Source organism: Odocoileus virginianus, chromosome 17 (genome assembly GCF_023699985.2).
Source record: "Odocoileus virginianus isolate 20LAN1187 ecotype Illinois chromosome 17, Ovbor_1.2, whole genome shotgun sequence".
Classification (NCBI taxonomy): domain Eukaryota; kingdom Metazoa; phylum Chordata; class Mammalia; order Artiodactyla; family Cervidae; genus Odocoileus; species Odocoileus virginianus.
Genome location: NC_069690.1, coordinates 31,732,796 through 31,752,918, shown reverse-complemented (window position 1 = coordinate 31,752,918; position 20,123 = coordinate 31,732,796). Strand labels below are relative to the sequence as shown.

General features: G+C 38.4%; 1 protein-coding gene across 22 annotated transcripts in view; it reads right to left on the bottom strand.

Moving 5' to 3' along the window:
- The window catches only part of NCOR1 (nuclear receptor corepressor 1), a 120,644-nt gene that overhangs the window by 72,199 nt on the left and 28,322 nt on the right, over positions 1 to 20,123 (bottom strand). For 15 of the 22 annotated variants that reach the window (XM_070479155.1, XM_070479154.1, XM_070479153.1 and 12 more), the window contains exons 5-10: positions 14,115 to 14,297; positions 8,389 to 8,502; positions 3,199 to 3,255; positions 2,606 to 2,658; positions 2,244 to 2,270; positions 152 to 218 (exon numbers count right to left, since the gene is read on the bottom strand). In XM_070479155.1, the coding sequence (XP_070335256.1) occupies positions 152 to 218; positions 2,244 to 2,270; positions 2,606 to 2,658; positions 3,199 to 3,255; positions 8,389 to 8,502; positions 14,115 to 14,297 (501 nt within the window). Of the gene's footprint in view, positions 1 to 151; positions 219 to 1,877; positions 2,200 to 2,243; positions 2,271 to 2,605; positions 2,659 to 3,198; positions 3,256 to 8,388; positions 8,503 to 14,114; positions 14,298 to 20,123 lie in introns of those variants that run through there. The other 7 variants (XM_070479158.1, XM_070479159.1, XM_070479174.1 and 4 more) reach the window with 2 other exon arrangements.

Sequence of the window (20,123 nt, the reverse complement as noted above, 5' to 3'; positions counted from 1 at the left end):
TTGATGTCTAAGTCACATTTATAGGTACAAATCAGTACCTGTTCTCAACTGTGGTCAAGAACTGTTCTCACTAACAATGGGAAAGCGAATGCCTGAAGAAGCACGGACGGGAAAGCTGAACAAATTTCAGTGAACAAGGATAGGACCTCACCCTTTGTTTTCTTGCATGATTTCTTCTTTTAAAAAATAAAATGAGTTTTTTCCTCATCACCTGGTTTCTAGAAGAGAAAAATACGGTTGTATGACATTAAGAAAAAGTACAATTTAATAGTGCATTCACTTTGTTTTCAGAGACACTGAAAAACAAGCAAAGATCACTTAAGAATATACAATATAATCAAAGTTAATCCTAATTTTTTCACCCTGCAAAACAAGACTCCTCCAATAATTAGGACTAAATTTCCTCCCATTCTATAGTAAGGCTTTAACACAGAGAGTTCATTTTCAACTATTACATTCATAAGGCAAATATTATTTTCAAGTTGTAACAGTTACTAATTCTTCTTAAGAATCCTAGTGAGGTAAACACTCTGGTTCACTCTTGGGAGGAGGGAGGTAGAGAGGAGGCCAAGCTTTTGCAGTTTCCTCCTAATACAGGTCCACACTGCCCTGCCTCCTCAGAGTGTACCAACACAGACAGCTGACTCTGCCTTAAACAGAGGCTTTCTTCAGGCACAGAAACAACACAGTCCACTCTCAGAAGTCACGGGGGGGACAACATGACAGGACAGCAAGTCCTCCCTTATAACTTAACATTTTCACTTTTCAAATATGAAGCACTGTAACCTTCAAAAACAATGGCATGCAGGTTCAAATATAAATATTTATACCCCACCTACTTCCAGAAAGGATTTCAAGTTGATTATTCAAATATAAATACATAGCCAAGGCAAGTAGAAGTAATTTTTTGGGTTATCTGCCACTCCGGACTAACACTGACACTGGCTCCACTCAAATAAGCATGAACAGTCAGGAGCTGGCTATATGGAAAAGGAGCCAAGAGATGAAAGAGAATTACTGAAAGGAACATTTGCTATTTCATACAAAGCAAATGATAGTGATGACAGAACAGCTACTGAACATAGCACACGTAGCTGAGTAGATGGTACTTCACAAGGCGGTGTGCAGTGGAAGCACTGCCATGTATGCAGTATGCTCTCGCTGTAATTATGTGCTACTCAACAGCAAAGGACAATCAATAAATATAATTAACAATGGTTCCTAAGAATTTACATGAAGAACTCTTTCTCAGGACAGTGTGCTAAGCACTACAGCAGGAAGATAGCTAATATGAAATAAATCAGACAGGGCTACTCTGCAGCAACTATCAGGGAAAAGACAGAACACAAACATAATGGAAGCTTTGTGGAAAAAAAAAATTATTAAAAGTAGCCAACTAGATTTTATCTGCTATTCTCCTTTTTAAAAATGTTAGAACAGCTAAACAGTTCCAAAACAAGGTATATTTTTTTATATGTTTTGCCTAACCTAGTTCTAAGGGTTGTCAAGACCACAGCAGCATCTCACAGAAAAATTCTAGGTATATGACTATTATAAACGACTTACTTAACAAAAGTTAAAATCATTCAAATTTCAGTTTCTGTCATGCATACTACCATGCAAATTATATTTGCCACCAATTCTGCAAAGTAGCCAACTATTGCATATACTCTCAGTAAGAAAAAAGTTTTTAAAAATTATATTATATATATATAAATATCAATGTGCTCATTAGTAACTGTACTAGTAAATAAGTATAATGTTCTGGTTATAGTTAATAAAACATATAATAAAGAAGAAATATCACATTTTTGTTACAAACTAATAATAATTCATCTAAAATTCTCTTAAAATATGATAATTTTAAAAAAAGATACCTATCTAGCTTCCTCTCTTACTTCAATCAGATCAAGAAATTAGGTTTTCTTTTCACTTATTTTCTTATTCCAAAATGTGCATCCAGAAAGGCCTGGTGTCTGGGAGGAGCAAGGCTAAGCCAGCTACATTGTGGAGCAGTCTCCGCACCCACGTGAGGGCTGAGCGCTTCCGAGGCACCAGGGCATGAAACGGCAGAAGGGTCTACAAATACCGTCATTAGCAAGAGTCATGGAAGGGATTTCCCTAGAATAGGATTTGAATAATGATAAAATGATCCGTGGCACTTCTACTTTGCAATGGCAGATGTGGCTTGGTGGGGGACGGTGTCATCACTAGTCTTAAATGAAAAAGCTTCATTATCTTACTTCATCATGCGCCTTGCAGGTACTCCACTGAAAAAAAGACAAAACAGGAGGCAAAAAATTCAAGCCTCAAGGTAAGCCATTTCAATGTTAAGTATCCACCTTTTTTTTACTAGCAGATCATAAAACCAGCTAGTTTTATGCAATCATTTATTTTATTTTTTGGCCTCGGAAACTCAAAGCTGTTACCCCAACCCCCAAAAAGCCAGAGGAAGATAACATATAGTAAAACGACAGCAAATTACACAAATCTAAAACACACCTACACTACATTATAGTACTACGTCAGCAGATAACGTAAAAAAGGTCTCTTTATAGAATATACGGTCTTTAACTGAAGAACTCCAAAGATGATCAATACTTACGTCTTGATGTTCTCATGGTACACCTTGGTGTCTGATGGCTGGTTATAGAGTGGCTATAAAATAAACCAAACATTTATACATAAAATGTTGTACACTTGTCTACTAAGAGACAAAGACACACTCCCTACACATCAATGGAAGCTCAGGTAAAGTACTGCTAATGGGTCTACACACAAACAGCCAGCCACAACCTCCAGACTTAGCTGGCCTATCTGAGTAACTCTGTCCACCCGCTCTGCTAACAATGAAATCCACTGTACCCCATAGTCACTTCACTCAGATTTTTTAACTCTGAAAGACAAAGGAGGATTAAATGCCATTATTACCCTAACAAGATGATTCAAAGAGTTTTCCATTTCTGCTATTACTTCTTCCTCCTCCTACCTCAGTGATTTAACAGCTGCTCAGGCAAAAACATGATCAGGAAAACGCCTCTGCAAAGTTCCCAAGTTTGTGCACGTTATTTCAAGCTTATCACCCTTACTGACCCGGCCACATTACTCTCATTCTGAATCAAGCAACCATACTCCACCTTATCCCAAGAAAAACTGCTACCAAAAGAGCACTAGACACACAAAAAATTTTTTACTCACCAGTTCAACTTTCGGGCCAAGACCTTCAAATATTTTATGAGCTTCTTCCGCTTTTTTCTACAGATAAAAATATTATATTATATAACTAAAAATTACTTTACCTAAATGCAAAATTACTTCTAATTCAATAATATTTACCTAAAGACCAATCTATAGTCAAACTTATCCTTATATTCTTCTTTCATATGACAGGCTAAAATACTAATTTTGTTTTCATAACTCCTTCACCAAATCAGTCAAATCTGAACATGTGTTTTGAAAGCAAAACCCAAAGAATTGCTAAGTTCTTAAAAGCAAATAGATATTACTAATAAGATTCCAGTGAGAGGAAGCAGAGATTCACTATTAGAAATGAATCCCTCAAACATATTTAAAACTTCAACTCTTAATATCTTTAAAAACGACTTAAAAACACAAAATACCATAAAGTTGCCAATCTTTACCATGGTAGGCCAAACTGATCTCTTTGAAGAAAAGCTTATAATGAGCATATTCTTTAATTTTAAGAAAACCTTGGTAATAACAGAGAAAACAACTAGTTTGAATTACTCAAAGTACTCATTAGCGAATAAATGTTGAATTATATATACTTTCACATGCCTTTTTGGGCTTCCCTCATAGCTCAGTCGGTAAAGAATCTCCCTGTCTTGCAGGAGACCCCAGTTCAATTCCTGGGTCAGGAAGATCCCCTGGAGAAGGAAATGGCAACCCATTCCAGTGTTCTTACCTGGAGAATCCCATGGACAAAGGAGCCTTGCAGGTCCATGAGGTCTCAAGAGTCAGACACAACTTAGTGACTAAACCACCACCACAAGTCTTTTTCAAAAGTTAAATCATCTAGATCAAAGTGCTATCTAAGAGAAATCTACCTTTAATAGACAAATTAAATATAACAAAATTCGACACTCAAGCTGTTTAAGCTGGAATTCTGCATCCGGCAAGTGTCAAGGTTCTCAGCTCTCCCTGCCCAGCACGTGCTCGTTGGTCACGAGGGTTCCCTGTCCACTACAGACTCCCACTGTCCACACACTGGGGCTGGGAACTCACCAGGACTTCTGATGTGAGACATCATGGGAATGAAATCAAGCAGGATCCCCAAGTGTAAAGCAAGATGTTCCCTTAAAATAAACACTCTCCTGTTCATTTATCAGTCAATTGGTCAAAGATTTACTTAGCATATATTACGTGAAAAGAAGTATGTTTAACCAGTGTAGAAAGCTCAAAGTAGTGTAATGTACTTTTTGAACTCCAAGAAACTCAAAAATGTTATTGAGATAAGAAATAAACCTATCAAAAATGTCAAATACAAAACTGTAACAACCCATAAAATGTGCAGAGTGAACTCTATTTCTATTGACAATTTTAAGGCAGACTTGTCGCCCTTGGTACTATTAACATTTTGGGCCAGATGTCTCTTTCTTATGGGGGCTGCCCTGGGGATTATGGGCTACTCAGCAGTACCCCAGCCTCAATCCATTAGATGCCACCAGCACTCCACCCCCCTATAAGTTATAACAATCAAAAAAGTCTGCAGTTGAGAACAACTGTTCTCAAAAAGCCAAATGAACATACCAGAAAATTCAAATTTACTAACTTTAAGGCGTGTATTAAATAACACACGAATAACATAATCACAGGTGATAAATTTGGAAATATCTAGCACCTTCAATGAATTCTCTCTAGATAATCTACACTTGCCAGTTTTTCAATCTGCCTTCTCGAGGCCTTCTACCACTACACAGAGTCTATACCAAGAACAGGCAGGCCAAGTGGAACCGTTAAAATAATACTGGTACACAAGGGGGAAATTATGTTATGACAAATATTTACTGGTATCCTATTAATTAAAGGCACTTACCTCTTCAGGACTAATTTTAAAGCTGATATTTAGAAGGTGTTTGCATATCCCAATATTTAAGTTTTGAAAAATTTTATTAAATATTTGACTTAACGTTGGCTTAACTGCTAGGAACAGATTAAACTATCAATTGTTTGGCACAAATATTTAATTTAAAACCTTCACATTTACATAATATAACTTTGTTCTAAATCTACAGATAGAATTAATGCCTCAAACATACACTGAATATGTTCCATGTGCCAAGCACCTGCTAGACCCTAAGGAAACAATGAATAAGACTGACTTCCTGGTGTAGGAGGATAAGGAGTCTTGCAAGGCTTCACAGAGAAAATGATCCTTGTGGTGGGTCCTGAAGTGATTACACCCGACAGACAAGACAGGCAACACAGGGACGCCTGTCACTGAGGCAACATCACAGGGTAAAAAGCACTGTCATCGAGGGGACACTCACACCTGTTCTGGTAGTGCTAACAAAGGAGTCCAGGCCTGCAGGCATGTGAGCCCTGATGAAAAGGCTGGGCTACTTGGGAGAAAGGGGGGAATCAGCAAAAAGTGCTATTTGGAAATCACACTGGGGATCTCAAATATGAAGGATAGATTAGAAAGAAAAAAAAAGACTCAAGGAAAGAAACTCAGTACCTATGCAAGGTGATGGCTTAAAATAAGCTAGTGCCAAAGGAGGAAGAGAGAAGCAACTGACCAGACCAACACTCAGGAGGCAGGACTGAGGCTCCTCATTGATTAACCAAATCTGCAGAGTAGCAAAAAGAGAGAAATCGATAGTTTCCAGGACAATGGCCTCGGTGACCAGGGGTTTTTGGCACTGAGTACATTCGCTACTGTCAATCTCTCTCTGCTAATGAAACCAGTGCCATAGTAACTTGCAAACAAAACATAAATGTTTCTGAAAACTACACTCCACATCCCTCTTTCAATATATATTAGAATACTGAAATTAGAGCACTGACAAATATTTTGGGGATCTACAACTGGGAAGGGTGATAGCAAATTAAACTATTAAAAATAGTCCAGAAGAGTCTGTTTAGAGACTAAATGAATCTTGGCCTCAAGTTTAACTATGATGCAGAGCACTTTTTCTCTCAGTAAGACAGTTTTAAAGCTAACCATCAGTGTGAGCAGTTTTCTGCTTCCCACTAATGTCCTAAATAAAAGAAAGAAGTTGCCCCTCAGATCATGGTCCCAGTCTCTCAAGACATGTTAGGCTTAACTGCAACCAGCATGTGCTGCTGACAAACAAGAGGGGGACAACCCTTGTTGCCCACCACTGCTCTCTGCCTTCTGTGTCAAAATGGGTAAGGTCATTCATGAAAAGAAGCACATATGGGGTGACGGTCTGACAAAAGGCAGCTGGCGAGAAGAAAGGTTTGGGTAAGGGTCAGGAGTGAGGAAGGCTGCATGCTCCACTTCTGCCCCGGAGGACCTCCACCCTGACCCCTGGGGACCCCCGCTACCATCTAGGACCTACTGCACAAGCACTACCACAGCAGACAATTAGCAACAGCGATACAAAAGGAATTTGTTTTAAAAGATGATTTCTATGGTTACTGAGTTAAAAACAATCTTCACTGTAAGTCTAATATTAACACAGATTTCAAGCTAGGTTCTTCTCTTGTACACAGAATGTGTAACAGGCTGAGTGTATAAATGATGAAATGGCAAGAAGAGGTCCAAAAGGAACTTTTGGCTCTGCTGATGGGTATCGAGGAAAACGTACCACACTAACAAAAAAGAGCACACATATATGAATTAAACACAAACCAAATTCTCTGTCACATCCTAGTCAGGCAACCGCACAACCCACTAACACTGGAACTGTTTATTAAGCCTGTAAGAGAAGGCTAATTAAGCAATTCAATTAATAAATATCACTGGATTCAACGTACTTGAAAAGTAACTCATACTAAGAATTCAGTGTTTTATAAAATCCTTTTCCATCATCACCAGCTCTGATCCTTATTTACTTTACCCTTGAGTCACAAATTGACCTGAAGCCAATCAGCCCACAGAAGTGCTTTATTGTTCTCCAGTTTGTTTTATAAAAGCAGGAGACTTTCTATAAAATCCATTTTCCCAGGTTCTCCTAAACAAGGGAGCACTGGTTGGCCATGGGCACATCCCTACCCTCCAGGCCTGAGGGGTCCTCATCACTTATTCCACCCACTGCCTTTCACCCTCACTGGACTCACCTTCACAGAGGCTGTTCTGTCCAATAAGTTGGACTGATTTTGAACCCAGTCAAGAAACTGGTACTAACTCGTATTTCTGCCTCCTGGTGACAATTACCGTCATCTTGAGTATTGGGTGTCTGATGACTCAGTTATCCATCTATACACACACATCCATGCACACCTGACTCCAAGACCACTTGTGTAAACCCTTATGTAATGACTAGCTCACAGCTGCTTTTCTCAAAGCCATTTCCTTTAGGATCTGGGATAATGTAGCTGTAGGCTGCCTGTATAAGATGCACTGATTCTGGTGACTTCACTCATAACAGGGCAAACAACTGAAACAACAATCCCTAATTTCTGCAGATTGTCGCCTTTAACTGACAAGCCAATTCTCTAGCACAGTACATAATGCATGGAATTCCTCCTTGAATGGGGGCTTCTGGAAGACCCATGATAAGCAGCTCTGTCTCAAGGTTCTCTTCACGTTAGGGGGAAGCTGGTTTCCCTTTAACTGCTAGTTCCTGGGCTGGATTCTGGTCAAAAACCAACTTCAACATCACAAAGTTATTCATAGAACTGAGGTCCAGCTTTCCTAAATTCACAGACACTTTTCATTATAAGCATGAAAGAAGAAATTGTTTTAACAGATCTATAAAGGCAAAGTCTACCTAAAGGTCAGTGGCTTCATACTTTATAACTAAAATTCAAACTACACCCCAACCCTCAGTTCTGAAGCATATAATGCAAGTCATTCCCACATCCAATGACCCATTCTCTACTACAACAGTGGCGTCAAATGTCCCTCATAAAGTGAAAAACCACAGAATGGCTGTATTATGTGCTACATACTTCTTAACACCATACAACAGGAGATTTGGCTGATAAATTATACTGTCAAAAATAAGTATTTATACCATATAACATGAATATGAAATACTAAATAATTTAAGACACAACTATCAACTTTCCTTCAGTATGTAAAGAAAAACACCAAGCTTCAAAATTCAAGAACATTCAAAATTAAAGCAGAAAGCAGGTTTTAATACAGTTAACATTACCACAGAACAGAAACAACTGGAGAAGGTACAGCCCAGTGGTCTTCAAGCCCTGAGCCACCAAGGAGTGGCTTGAACTTACCCGGTTTTCATCATAAATAATCTGGACAACACTGCGGTGCTTCTGCTCCACAGGAGGGGGGGACACAGGCTTCTCGGGCTCTGGAGGCTTCGCGGCCTCCTCTTCAAGCTGTTGCTAAGAGACCCAGAAAGGGAGAGTCAGGCATCTGCTGCACGTCAGCCCCACCAGTAATTATTCACCAGAGACAACACATGCTTCTGAGCAACGCTTCACTGACTCTACAGGGTAATCACTTAACTGACAAGGTCTAAGGACCCAAAGGCCCTAATGAACCCAATCAGATTTATTTTGACTAATAACTAAACAGCATAAGTCATCTTTTGATAGATAAACCCTTTTGTATTCTAATTCTGATAAATTTAAAGCAAAATAATAAGGGAATCTAATAGCAGAGAGAGATAAGGCCTTCTTCAATGAACAGTGCAAAGAAATAGAGAAAAACAATAGAATGGGAAAGACTAGAGATCTCCTCAAGAAAACTGAAAATATCAAGGGAACATTTCATGCCAGGATGGGCATGATAAAGGACAGAAACAGTAAGGACTAACAGAGGCAGAAGAGATTCAAAAGAAGCAGGAAGAGTACACAGAACTACGCAAAAAAGGTCTTAATGATCAGGATAACCACGACAGTGTGGTTACTCACCTAGAGCCAGACAACCTGGAGCGTGAAGTCAAGTGAGCCTTAGGAAGCACTACAACAAACAAAGCTAGTGGAGGTGATGGAATTCCAGCTGAGCTATTTAAAATCCTGAAACATGATGCTGTTAAAGTGCTGCACTCAATATGCCAGCAAATTCGGAAAACTCAGCAGTGGCCACAGGACTGGAAAAGGTCAGTTTTCATTCCAACCCCAAAGAAGCACAATGTCAAAGAATGTTCAAACTACTGGACAACTGTGCTCATTTCACATGCTAGTAAGGTTATGCTCAAAATCCTTCAAGCTAGGCTTCAACAGGATGTGAAACGAGAACTTCCAGATGTACAAGCTTGGTTTAGGAAAGGCAGAGGAACCAGAGATCAAATTGCCAACATTCCCTGGATCACAGAGAAAGCTAAGGAATTCCAGAAAAACATCTACTTTTGTTTCATTCACTACACTAAAGCCTTTGACTGTATGGATCACAACAAACTGTGGTAAATTCTTTAAGAGATGGGAATACCAGACCACCTTACCTGCCTCCTGGGAAATCTATATGTGGGTCAAGAAGCAACAGTTAGAACCTTACATGGAACAAATGACTGATTCAATAATAGGAAAGGAGTACGACAAGGTTATATACTGTCACCTTGTTTATTTAGCTTATATACAAAGTATATCATGTGAAATGTTGGGCTGGATGAATCACAAGCTGGAATCAAGACTGCTGGGAGAAACAGCAATAACCTCACATATGCAAATAATACCATTCTAACGGCAGAAAGTTAAGAGGAACTAAAGAGCCTCTTGATGAAAGTAAAAGAGGAGAGTAAAAAAGTTGGCTTAAAACTCAACATTCAAAAAACTAACATCATGGCATCTGGTCCCATCAATTCTTGGCAAACAGATGGGGAAACAGTAGAAGCAGTGATAGATTTTATTTTCCTGGGCTCCAAAATTACTGTGGACAGTGACTGCCACCATGAAATTAAAAGACACTTGCTCCCTGGAAGGAGAGCTATGACAGAACCTAGATAGCATATTTAAAAAGCAAAGACATCACTTTGCTGACAAAGGTCTGTATAGTCAAAGCTATGTAGTCATTACGGATGTGAGAGCTGGACCATAATGAAGTCTGAGTGTCAAACTGATGCTTTTGAACTGTGATGCTGGAGAAGACTCATGAGTCCCTTGGACGGGAAGGAGATCAAACCAGTCAAATCCAAAGGAAATCAACCCTGAATATTCATTGGAAGGCCTGTTGCTAAAGGTGAAGCACCAATACTTTGGCCACCTGATGAGAAGAGCTGACTCACTGGAAAAGACTCTATGCTGGGAAAGGGAAAAACAAGGCAGGAGGAGAGCAGGCAGGGGATGAGAGGGTTAGATAGCATCACTGACTCAATGGACATGAATTTGGGCAAACTCTTGGAGCTAGTAAAGGACAAAGAAGCCTGGAGTGCTGCAGTCGATGGAGTTGCAAAGAGTCAGACAAAACTTGGCACCTGAACCACAACTTAAGTAAGAGAATCTAAATGTATGAAGGTATTGCATCTGCCTCTATCACAAGGACCCTCTGGGTCCCTGGAATAATGCTGTTCTGTATTATAGACACACAGTACCTGCTAATGTCTGGCAGAGAGAGCACGGTAGAACACTGAAGGGTTAATTAACCCTTAACTCAGCACAGCACCACCCTCTACCCCACTCCCCCATGAGACTTTATATCCTACAGTGAGGAGGCGGCAAAGTCAAAAGCACATTAACTGCTAGTGTGTGCAGCCACAACGCAGGAGGCTATCTGAACTACTCTGCCCAGGTTCAGCCCTAGGGTCCCCCTTTACAAGTGATTTGATCCAAAGACGCTTTCTAGTTCTTACCTCAATCTGGAGCAAGTGTACAAACCCCTCATATGTGAAGTGGGGATATTGATCCTACCTATCACACAGCTTTCTGAGAGGATTAAAGGACTCAGTATATGTCAAGCACAACTATAAATGGTCAGTGAGTATTACCTACTGAAGTAAGTAGGGACTGAGCTTGGTTCACTGTTTTTTGTCTTCCATCACCCGAACTGATACCTAGTAAATGCTCAACAAACAGCTCCATGTGATACCTAGTAAATGCTCAACAAACAGCAACATGGATATAATATAAAAGGCATTAAAGTAAAGGTGGTAAGTCTACTAAAGGCCCAGTGGAAAAAGATTACCTACATTTTCAAGTTAAGACTGAGAGTCAGGTTCCTCATCATGTAAGTCAGATCACAACCAAAGAAAGGATGAAAATCCTTCAAGAGGGAAGCTCTGAGGTCCACTTCCACTTCGGAACAGAAAGGACTCATGCAACCTGCTATCTGTGTAAGCAAATGATAGTATTCGGGGTTCTGAGATCATTCTCATGTTAATGAGGTCTCCAACCATGCCCTTTTATTCCTTTGCTCAGAAGGCCTTCTTTTAGAATGTCCATTAAGTAGGTGTAGAGAAAGAAAGAAACAGGTTTCAGGAAATCACATTTTGTTCTCCACAGTTAAGTAGCCCTGGGACAAAACCAGACAGACACTAGACAAGCTCATAGATTCAAATAGACTAGTGGTTGCAGGGTTAGGTGGAGACGGACCAAAGGGGTGAAAGGAGTCAAAAGGTATAAACTTCCAATTATAAAATAAGTAAGGGATGCAGATGTAAACTATAGTTGACCATAGTTTGGTGACTATACTTAACAACCATTTATTGTATAGTTGAAAATTGCTGAGAGAGTAGATGCTAAAAATTCTCATCAAAAGAAAAAAAAATCTGTAACCATATGCAGTGAGAGATGGTTAACTAGCTTTACTGTGGAGATCATTTTGCAATATATATAAATATAAAATCATGATGCTATATAATGTTGCGTGTCAATTTTACCCCAATTTTCTTTTAAACTGAGAACTACTAGGAAAAAGAGACAAATCAAAAATCCAGATATCTACTGTATTTCTACATCAATACCACAGAGAACACAAAGGCCAGCAATCAGTCCAAAGCTGATTTATAACAGAGCTGAACGTGTGGCTGGAAAAGGATGAATTTCTTAATTATTTATTAATATGGGGGAAAAAATATTGACTTCTGTTTTGAGGCAGACACAAAAATTCAACTTCTGGTGGATTAAGAATAATGTGATGAGAAACTATAAAACTTCTTAAAAGATGATAAACTCTTTTAATGATCCCAGGGTAGTCACATACAAAAACTACAGAAATTCTGTTCACCAAAAATGCTGACCTAAATATAAGAGCAAAAACTATAAAACCCAGAGAAGAAAACATAGGTATAAATCCTTGTGACCTTGGATTACACAACGAGGATTATGGTTCTTAGATATGACACCAAAAGCACAAGTAATGAAAGAAAAAATAAACTGGACTTCATCATAGTTAAAATTGAAAGCTTTCTGCCCTTGTGTGACTCCATCCTGCTCACCGCCCTCTGCAAATGCAGTCACTAACCTCTGCACACCCTCTCTCCCACCTACATGTGTGCCCCTGGGGCCCTGGAACCACCTTTCAGTTGTCAACAAAGATGACTTTAAAGTGGATGATGATGAAGATGAGCAGTTATCTTGAGATAGGTCAGTTATACTCAGCTTGGACTCTGTCTCTCTTTCCTCTCTCCAGAGGTCAGTTTCAGGGCTAGTGCAAAGGATGAAGCGCATACTGCTAGAGCAAAGGTGGTCCCAACGAAGCAGCCCTGGCCACATTAATTCGTCCCTGGGGGACTGAATGCCACCTGTGGTCCAAAAGTGGTTCAGGGCCTGTACTTATTAGTGGACCGCTCTTAGAAGATGCAGAATAAGAAGATGAAGAGGAGGATGTGAAACTCTGGAGTATATCTGCAAGTGGTAGCAAGGTTCCACAGAAAACAAGCAAACTTGCTAATGAAAAGGGAGCTGAAGAAAAAGCTCCAGTAAAGAAATCTATACAAGACACTCCAGCCAAAAAGGCGCCAAATCAAACCAGAATGGAATACATTCAAAACCATCAAACATCAGGAGCAAAAGTCAAGAATCCTTCAAAATATACAGTAGCCTGTCAGACTCCTCTGTCCATGGGATTTTCCAGGCAACAGTACTGTGAGTGGGTTGCCATTTCCTTCTCCAGGGGACCTTCTTGACCCAGGGATCAAAGCCCTGTCTCCTGCATTGCAGGTGGATTCTTTACCGCTTGAGCCATCTGGGAAGCCCTCGAAACACACTAACTCACAAACCTCCTAAAACACCAAAAGGACCTAGTTCTGGAGAAGACGTTAAAGTAAAACTGCAGGCAAGTCTAGGAAAAAGCACAATGAACAGTCCTCATAAATTAAGACAGAGAGACAGGAAAAGGAGATAGAGTCCCAGCTGAGTATCACTAGCAATTCAGACCAAGTTTTCTACTTTAATCTCAACTCCTTCTCCTGATTTATCCCACCACCAACCCCCCAGGCTGGAAGCAATCTCACTCCTGCTTCATAAAGCACTTGTGTTTGATGGCTATGATTCAGTGAATCTTAATACTTTGCTTTCATTTGATTTACCTCTTTGACCATGTTTTAATCACTTTTATATCTCCTTAGATGCTCAGTAAGAATCTGAATGAATCACAGGAAAAAAAAGCTCTGTACATCAACAAACACTATCAGGATAGTGAAAAAACAACTCACAGAATGAGATAAAATATTTGCACATCATATATATGAATATCCAGAATATATAAAGAACTCTTACTCAACAATAACAAGACAACCAGCTTAAAAAAAAAATGGGCAAAGGATCTGAATAAACAGTTCTCTAAAAAAATATATAAATGACCAACATACACATAAAGAGATGTTCATCACTGGTCACTAAGGAAATTAAAATTAAAACCACAATGGGATACCACTTCACATGCACTAGAATAGCTATTTAAAACAGTGAAGAAGAGAGAGGGAAACGTTCCCTCAGACACTGCTAGTGGAATTTAAAATGGCACATCAACTAAAGTTAAAAATATGGAAAGTTCAACACTCTTCTTTAGGGAGACAAACATTCCGAGAATGTACTAAGCAGTAAAATCAAACACTTACTTGTTTTTTTTTCAGTTTAAGGATCTGCTGCTCTACTTTCGCAATTTCTCGATCTACACGATCCATACTCTGTATTAACTCTTCCTTTGAAAGTTTTGAAGGTGAAGCATTTTGATCATCCCCACATGGTTGCCCAGAGATTGGAGAGGAAGGAGCTTCATGTTTGACTCCAAATGCCGGGTCCTTTAAAGAAGAAAATCAACAGTTTAGCTCACATGCTCTACAAATTACTTTGGAAAAAGACAGACAGAAAAATGTCATCATGCTGAAACACGCTCTAAGAGTAGCACTATTTATTTTGAATGCTTCTGTAGAAAATGACCTCTAAAAAGAAATTTTCAACTTAGATTTAAATTAGACAAATTGTAGCAAATTATTATTTCTCAATATATGAACAGTATTTAGAACACAATCGTAGCAGTACAATTCTAGCTAAAGATAAAAATTATTAGAAGAAAATAGGATTTACAGTAAAATCAACAGAAAGTGCCTGCCCGAAGTCTACAGAATAAAAGCACTCCAGACATTTTTTTAAAATTTACAATTGCAGGATTTTAAAGCTGATTTTTAAAAAGTGACAATTAGTGTGATGACGTGCTACTAAAAATATCCAACAGGATTATAAAGTACAGAGTATTCACGACAGTAATCCTTTACTGGAAAGGCCACTTTAGAAAAGTTTACATTCACTTGGAAGATTGCCTTAAAGTTTATCCCTTAGCTCTGACCAAATATCAGGGGTACTTTTGGAAGTTTTCACAACACCCCTTAGAGAATGGCTTATGAGTTGTTTCACACAATCCTAGGCACGTGGCTGTGTTGAAACTGACTGTGTAGTTCACACACGTAAGCTGACATACATTTATATTTTGACAGAATAAACTGTACAGTCAAATGTCTGTTGACTTCATGTTATTTCAAAGCATTTTCTTATTAAAATGTATCTTTAGTTAACCCTAAAAAAAAAAAAAAAAAAAAAGAAAATCAAGAACAAATGGTTTCTCACTAAAGATCAATGTCAGCATCAAGAATCTCTTAACGGGGACTTCCCTGGTGGTCCAGTGGCTACGACTCTGGCTCTCAATGCAGGGGGCCCGGGTTCAATATCTGGTCAGGGAACTAGACCCCACATGCCGCAACTAAAAGATCTCATGTGCTGCAACTAAGACCCAGTGCAGGCAAACAAATACACAAAACAAATAGGAATATTTTTTTAAAAAGGCACAATGGGTTCATTTAAAAAAAAAAAAAGATTCTCTTAACCGAAAAAAAGTGAATTTTAAAACTTAGCAGAGCCATGTGTGCTCCCTTTCTACACAGTAGGCCTATAGTAGCAATTTTCTCCCTTCTTCCCACCCACCCTCCCTCTCACACACACACCCACACTAATACACCACTGACATTCACAGTTCAGACATATCACTGAAGAGGGTTAAGTGGCCAACCAGCCTTTACTACAATACTAAGACATACAATGAATTGCTGCAGAAATAATGATGCAATCACAACAAAGGAAGATGCCAATTCCTCAGCCATTTTGTTGTAACGTCTGAACACACGCACTCTGTGTGCCCACCCAACTAAACAGCTACAAATGGCCATTCCTATCAAAAGTTTTCAGGCTTTCCAAGGGTTAATACTGATGTATAGAAGTCTGGGAAATGATCTAGAACTTTTGTTGCTTTGATCACCCTCAATAAAGAGCTACTAAGCCTGTCTGCCCCACAGCGCACGTAACATCTCTTCAGTCAAATGTACCTCCTCATTCCAGCTCCATACTGAGCAGAGACTACAGTAGACTGAAGGCCTCCACCCAAAACCTGCCACCCTGCCAATACACGCATGCACACTCGCACAGCCTACTCATCTCCAGTACAAGGTGAAGATATGAGCAATACTGCAAAGCATATGAATTTCAGATTAAGGCACTGATTCTCTTTAGGCTGTAAGAAGTCTAGAATGATCACAGTTCATAAGACCAGAGGGCCCTCAATGTACTAAACAATGACTAAGTAACTGTGAGAAATCAATAGTTCTAACCAAGAATGCAGTTAAATATACCCAGATAGCTGTTCCAAAACACCATGGAACAGAGATTAACTAAAACATAACATGTATATTCCTGAAAAATCTGATATTCTGTAACCTAATATAGCTAAATTAAGGCTTCTGGGGAAAACAGGATTATAGCTATTACTTAAAACCTGTAAACTTTGTAAGCAGAGTATTAACAAAACAACAGCAATCCTAACAAAATAATACTGTCAAAGCTCCAATACCATTTGCATTCAGACTATAGGCAATCCTTTGATATCTGTAAACCCTGCAGTTTATGCGTCCTCTGTTAATCCTTCAGGTCATTTGCTTCCAGTTCAAAATAGCACACTTCATCATAATGTTAATAAAAATCTGATTCGTGGTATAAAGACTTTGCTGTTGTTTAGTCACTAAGTCGTATCTGACACTTTGCAACCCCATGGACTGTAGCCCACCAGGCTCCTCTGTCCATGGGATTCTCCAGGCAAGAACACAGGAGTAGGTTGCCATTTCCTTCTCCAGGAGATATTCCTGACCCAGGGATCGAACTCATGTCTCCTGCATTGGCAGGCAGATTAACCTTTAAAAACATAAAAGGACAGGAAAAAAGGTCTCCCAGTTTCTTTTCAACATTCCAATCTTCATTAGTTAGTTTAACACTGAAAAGCAGAGCAGTTATTGAATTAACTAAGCTAGCTACTACCTGCACTAAATGAAAACTACTGATAAATGCAGACTTTTCAAATCTTTTTAAGGTCTTCATCTATCTAGCAGGCTAATTCTTAATTATGAAAGCTTGATCTTGAGAGCTCTAAAACATTCATGTGCAAGGAACGATCATTCATCATGGATTTCCACGTTACATTAACATCATTCTCTTACATATGCATATGAGATCATTTGTGTTACAGAACACATAGAATACCACAACAGATTACATTTTGATTCAGCAGATTTTGAAAATGCTCCTCAGGTGATCTGTCTGACCTGTGCCCTAACAACTACTATTACAGATCAATATTTCCCACTGACTTCATCTCTAGTTAAATATTTAACAAAAAACAAATTCCTGTTTACAGTGCCTATCATCTGACAGGCACTAGGCAGAAAGGTAAACAAAACAGGCTTGCCATCAAGGAGCTTATAATTTTGTGGGGGGACATTCTGTTAGCTATTTGGGGGAGGGGAAGTTAAATTTCTATTCCACATATCACAACAAAAGCCAAATAATAATATTTATATGAGACTTATTAGCAAATCACAAGTAGCCTCAAACAAAAGGTATTCATATTATACTGAGTACAGGAAAGTCAATAGCAAAAGACATTAAAAAAAGATTGATGAATCAAAATAAAGAACAATTTTCTCTTTATCAAAATAGGAATAAATTTACAAAGCAAACAGGAAAAATCATTTGCAAAACGTGAACTCTAACATAAAATAAAAAACACATCAACAGAAAACTAGGCAACAAATATGAAAAGCAATTCATAAAACAGGAAAAAAGGAAAAACAAATGAAAAAATGTTAAATTTTAATAACAAGCAAATAAATGCAAGTTAAAAATTTATCAAACTAACAATGATCTTTTTAAAGACGGTAAATATGTGGTTTCAGTATGGACACACAGCAACTGGGCGCCCTTATATCATGCTATCAGCAGTAAAAACTAGTTTTCCACCTTTTCAGGGCAAACTGGATATACCCAGGAAAACCTTAAAATACACTAACAGGAATTTACCTTAAGGAAGTAAATAAGAATGTAAACCAAAAAAATGAACCTAGGGAATTCCCTGGTGGTCCAGTGGTTAGGCCTCCACACTTTCTGCTGAGGGTACAGATTTGATTTCCCGGTTGGGGAACTAAGATCCCACAAGCCGCACACAAAAAAGAAACAAACAAATAAAAAATCAAGCTAAGAAAAATATGTCATTATTCTAATGAACAAGCAGGTAACCTACATGTGTGACAAGTAAGTTATTTTATATCCATACATGGAATATGACCGAAAATACAACTGTAAACTTAATGACATAAAATGAACCTCAGAACGTATTTAAGCAAAAATAAAGTCATACACAATGCACAAAGTAAGCACAATAAAATATGCACAATTATTAATGACAAACTGGTGAGACAAACTTTTCCTTCAAGCTTATCCAATTTCACTCTTCTCTAAGCGAAGAAAAAAACTAACAAATGCTAACCCTTTCAAAGTCCCAACTTCTAAAAAAAAAAAAAGGAAAGTCATGACTTACAGCTTAGTGGGGAAAGAAGCAGGACTAGGAATCAGAGGTCATGCATGGGTTTTCATTTCAACTCAGGAAACAATGCCTAGGTCACTTAGTTTTTCTTAACATCCATCTTCTCTACTATAAAATGGAAATCAGCTATACTCTAATATAAATGGATGAAGTTTTAAGCTCTCTCTCTGCCAAAAAAAATTTATAGCTATAAATTACATTTGTGTTCATTTATTCAGCCTTGCAAGAAGACCTTTATTCACCTCTCTTTCCTTCTTTATTAAAGGCTGCAAACATTCCTTATAAACTCACAGACTATAATACAGATATTTCACATGGTGAAGTGGGTCTCAATATTCCTAGGAGCTTAGTTCATTTCTAGCTCATCACAAAGAGTTTTACCCACCCAACTTACTATTTTTAAAATTTCAAATTTACATAAGAGTTCAGAGACTAGTGTAATGGATTCAATTACCCTTCATCTAGCTTCACCAATTGTAACATTTTGCTATATTTGCTTTATCTCTCTGTATACATATACATACACCTACCTTTTTTTTTTTTCCAGTTGATCTATTTGAGAAGAAAGTGCAAACATATTTACTGTCTTTTATTTAAATCACTGTTCACTCCATAAAAACTCAAAGAAAATGTGTGGGTATTTAGTTATCTGATATCAGGGTGGAAAGTGCCACTAGCCCTAAAGATAAACAAACTTTTTTGGAAAAAGATTTAAGAACAAAAAAGCAAAGATAAAGAGATATTAATATATGATAGTAAAAGGGTTAATACTTTCTGTTAAAAAAGTATTTTACAGAATTAGTTTATTCTTTCTAAAACAAATATTTATTCTATACCTACTAAGTGCCAGGTAATTCCTGATCTGAAGATCTAATGACAAGCAAAACAGTTAAATATGATAAACTGAGGAACAAAATAAAAGTATAATACAGAAACATGCACGTCACCAAAGAAAGGCAAGTAACAATAAACAAAAAAGGAAAAGAGGTATGATCTTAATAGAACCTTCTCATAAACCCAAAACACATATTGTTTGAAATATCATGAGATCATAGGAAGGACTGATGTTGAAGCTGAAACTCCAGTACTTTGGCCACCTGATGCGAAGAGCTGACTCACTTGAAAAGACCCTGATGCCAGGAAAGATTGAGGGCAGGAGGAGAAGGGGACAACAGAGGATGAGATGGTTGGATGGCATCACCGACTCAATGGACATGGGTTTGGGTGGACTCGGAGTTGGTGATGGACAGGGAGGCCTGGCATGCTGCGGTTCATGGGGTCACAAAGAGTTGGACACGACTGAGCGACTGAACTGAACTGAACTGATTGCTGTTGTTTAGCCACTCAGTCGTGTCCAACTCTTTTGCAACCTCATGAACTATAGCCTACGAGGCTCCTCTGCCCATAGCATTTCCCAGGCAAGAATCCTGGAGTGGGTTGCCATTTCCTTTAGCAGGGGATCTTTTCCCAACCCAGAGGTTGAACTGGCGTCTCCTGTATTAGAAGGATTCTTTACCACTGAGCTATTGTTTGGAAGCCCATCATGAGATTATAGCTCATATTAAAAGTAGTTATTACTAACAGAATAAAAATTTTTCTTCACAAAAGTTATAAGCATAGTTAAACCTTACCTAAAATATGTCTTCTCCCATGTAATAAGTTAATAAACTGCAATTGAATTTAAGGGAATTATTTAAAATTCAATTTA